This window comes from Engraulis encrasicolus, chromosome 3 (genome assembly GCF_034702125.1).
Source record: "Engraulis encrasicolus isolate BLACKSEA-1 chromosome 3, IST_EnEncr_1.0, whole genome shotgun sequence".
In the NCBI taxonomy this organism is placed as follows: Eukaryota; Metazoa; Chordata; class Actinopteri; order Clupeiformes; family Engraulidae; genus Engraulis; species Engraulis encrasicolus.
Window position 1 is genome coordinate 7214771 of NC_085859.1, and position 2500 is coordinate 7217270.

Genomic DNA, 2500 nt, shown 5'->3' on the forward strand with positions numbered 1-2500 from the left:
TCGATGCCAAGTAGAACCTTAGCCTTTCATTCAATTCCATTAAGGAACCGAATTTCGGTACCCAGTCCTATGTGTGTGTGTGTGTGTGTGTGTGTGTACTGACCGGCCACCTCCACGATGTCTCCTGGCACCATCTCCTTGGCCTTGATGCGCTGGACGCTCTTCCTGTCCTGCCGGTACACCTTGCCCATCTCCGGCTCGTACTCCTTCAGCGCCTCGATGGCATCCTCAGCATTACGCTCCTGTGGAGAGAGAACACACACACACACACACACACACACACGCATGCACACACATACCTCGTCAGTTTGGAGTGTTGGCTTGTGACGGAGGTATACTGACCTTATTAGTCCTCTAGTCCATTTATTCTAATATCAGATATATGCTGCGGTCGAGTTGTAAAAACAAAGCAGGGTAGATGGTCAGAGATTGATTCTGATTATTGGGGGTTCGGTTTCTTCCCCGAGAAAATGTTGAAAATGTGGTTGTAAAAAGTGCAATTTTTAACACAATATGTGAAGAAGGGAGGCCTGTTTCAGAGGGGGAAGACTTTTGACCATTTTCATTGAGGGGGATGATTTTAGACCATTTTCATTGTTGGGGGGGATGGCATCCCCCCTCATCCCCCTACAACTCGAACCCTGGACATATGGAGTTGTTGATAGCGGCCGGCAAGGCAAGGCAGGCAAGTTTATTTATATAGCGCATTTCATACACAGTGTGCTTCACAAAGTTAACAAATGTAAATGAAAGGAAACAGGGAAGAAAGAAGGAAATGAATTAGAGTCAAAAAACATTTAAAACATTAAGATAAAACATAAGGTAAAAATAATAATAAAATAAAACATAAATAAACATAAAACCTTGAAAAACATAAAAATAAAAATAATAATAAAAAAGAATGATATGTAATTTAAGCTAGGGGAAAGCATCTGAGAACAGCTTTGTCTTGAGTCTAGATTTAAAGCTATCAATAGTGGGTGCATTTTTTACGTCATCTGGAAGCTGGTTCCAAACAAGGTGTCGATAGCGGCCGTCAAGGTGACCAGTTCCACTAAGTTAATGACGAGGCGGCGGCTCAGAACAGTTGCCTCTGCCAAGTCATTAACTTTTTTGAATATCTTACTGTCTGTAAAGTTGTAGGAGCCACGGTTCCCAAAATTCACGGTTCGGTTCATATCACGGTATCAAGGTCACAGTTTTCGGTTCTCTACGGTTCTTTTTTTCAGTTCATGATAAATGGTGCACTGGGAATATTAAACCATATTTATATAACTGCAATTATTAAGTGATGATACGTAAGTTGAATCAGCTGTCGTCTAGGCTTGGGCGATGTCCCCCTAATTGGCAGCTGACGATGTTTACAGTGAGACGATGCGATGGACGATGACATCGTCGCCGTTGGGGGGGGGGGTATTATTATTATTATTATTTTATTTATTTTTTAAATTACCATGTGTTTCGTTTTTTGGCTTTCTCTAAGCTATTATTTTAATATATTTGCTTTAAGAGTAGGCCTAAGTCAAATATATTAAAAGTTTTAAAATAAAAAAAGTTTAAACCTCCTCTAGCTGCGCTACTGTCTGCAACAGAGATGGTCGCTCCTCTGCTGTCTGTGAGAGCGACTCTCCCCGACCGACCCCTCCCCATCGCCCTTCCCGTCTCTCGTGTCACCACCAGCTGCTTCAAGCCCGTTCTTCCAAACTCCACTGCGTGGAAACTTATTTTCAGTAAATTTCGCGATGCAGCCTACTGCAGGCTGCTACTAGAGTGTGTTATTTAACGGCGTAGTTCTATTTCAAGACCAGCTGTGTCACTGCGTTTTTTGCATACCGGTACATAACTTTAGCCATGCAGGGAAGCCCAGAACGTTGGTAAAAATGGAAGAGATGAGAACCCACGCGTGCCTTCTCGAGGTTTTGCAATGGATTTTAGCCCGAGTTAGCAAATTACCCGACGCGAATGTTTCTTATGCACTCGGCGAGACTTTTTAATTCATCAATGGAAACAATTGCGGTGAAGCCACAAAGACGCGGGCAGACATGGAATCGCTTGTGCTCCCTCTTGGCAGTGGCTAATCAGAAGTGTAGCCTACAATCTTGTGTGGCTACTTCACAAGACATCTCTATCGCTGAGAGATTAAACATTTTGAGTCGAATTTCCGTTAAACATGAAATGGTAAACTGTCGCAATTGCTGAGCGATTTGTTGCTTTCACTTTAGGCTACTCCGGAGGGAGAACCAATGCCTCATGACTCTCCGTTGTAGAAACGTGGGTCACATAAATAAATGTAGGCAATCAGACACTTACTTGAACTCATATGCAGCAAACAATAGTAGGGCTGTTCACAAGTTTTTTTTTAATTCCATTGCGGTTTTTTTCGTAGCTATAAAATTCACTCTGCTTGAGGCTTGTGTTGACAACCTCGGTCCGTTCACTCCTGCTACCTGCGCAGTCCGCTGCTACTAAGGATTTTACGGTAATGTTTCAGTTTATTGCA

The 2500-nt window shown here is 42.8% G+C and overlaps 1 protein-coding gene across 1 annotated transcript in view; it reads right to left on the reverse strand.

Annotated features, from left to right (window-relative positions):
* Window positions 1-11: 11 nt before the first annotated feature.
* The window catches only part of LOC134445641 (sarcoplasmic/endoplasmic reticulum calcium ATPase 1-like), a 19597-nt gene continuing 17108 nt past the window's right edge, over window positions 12-2500 (reverse strand). Inside the window, exon 5 of the mRNA XM_063194694.1 lies at window positions 12-242. Coding sequence (XP_063050764.1) covers window positions 27-242 — 216 coding nt within the window. The 3' untranslated portion in view covers window positions 12-26. The remainder of the gene's footprint in view (window positions 243-2500) is intronic.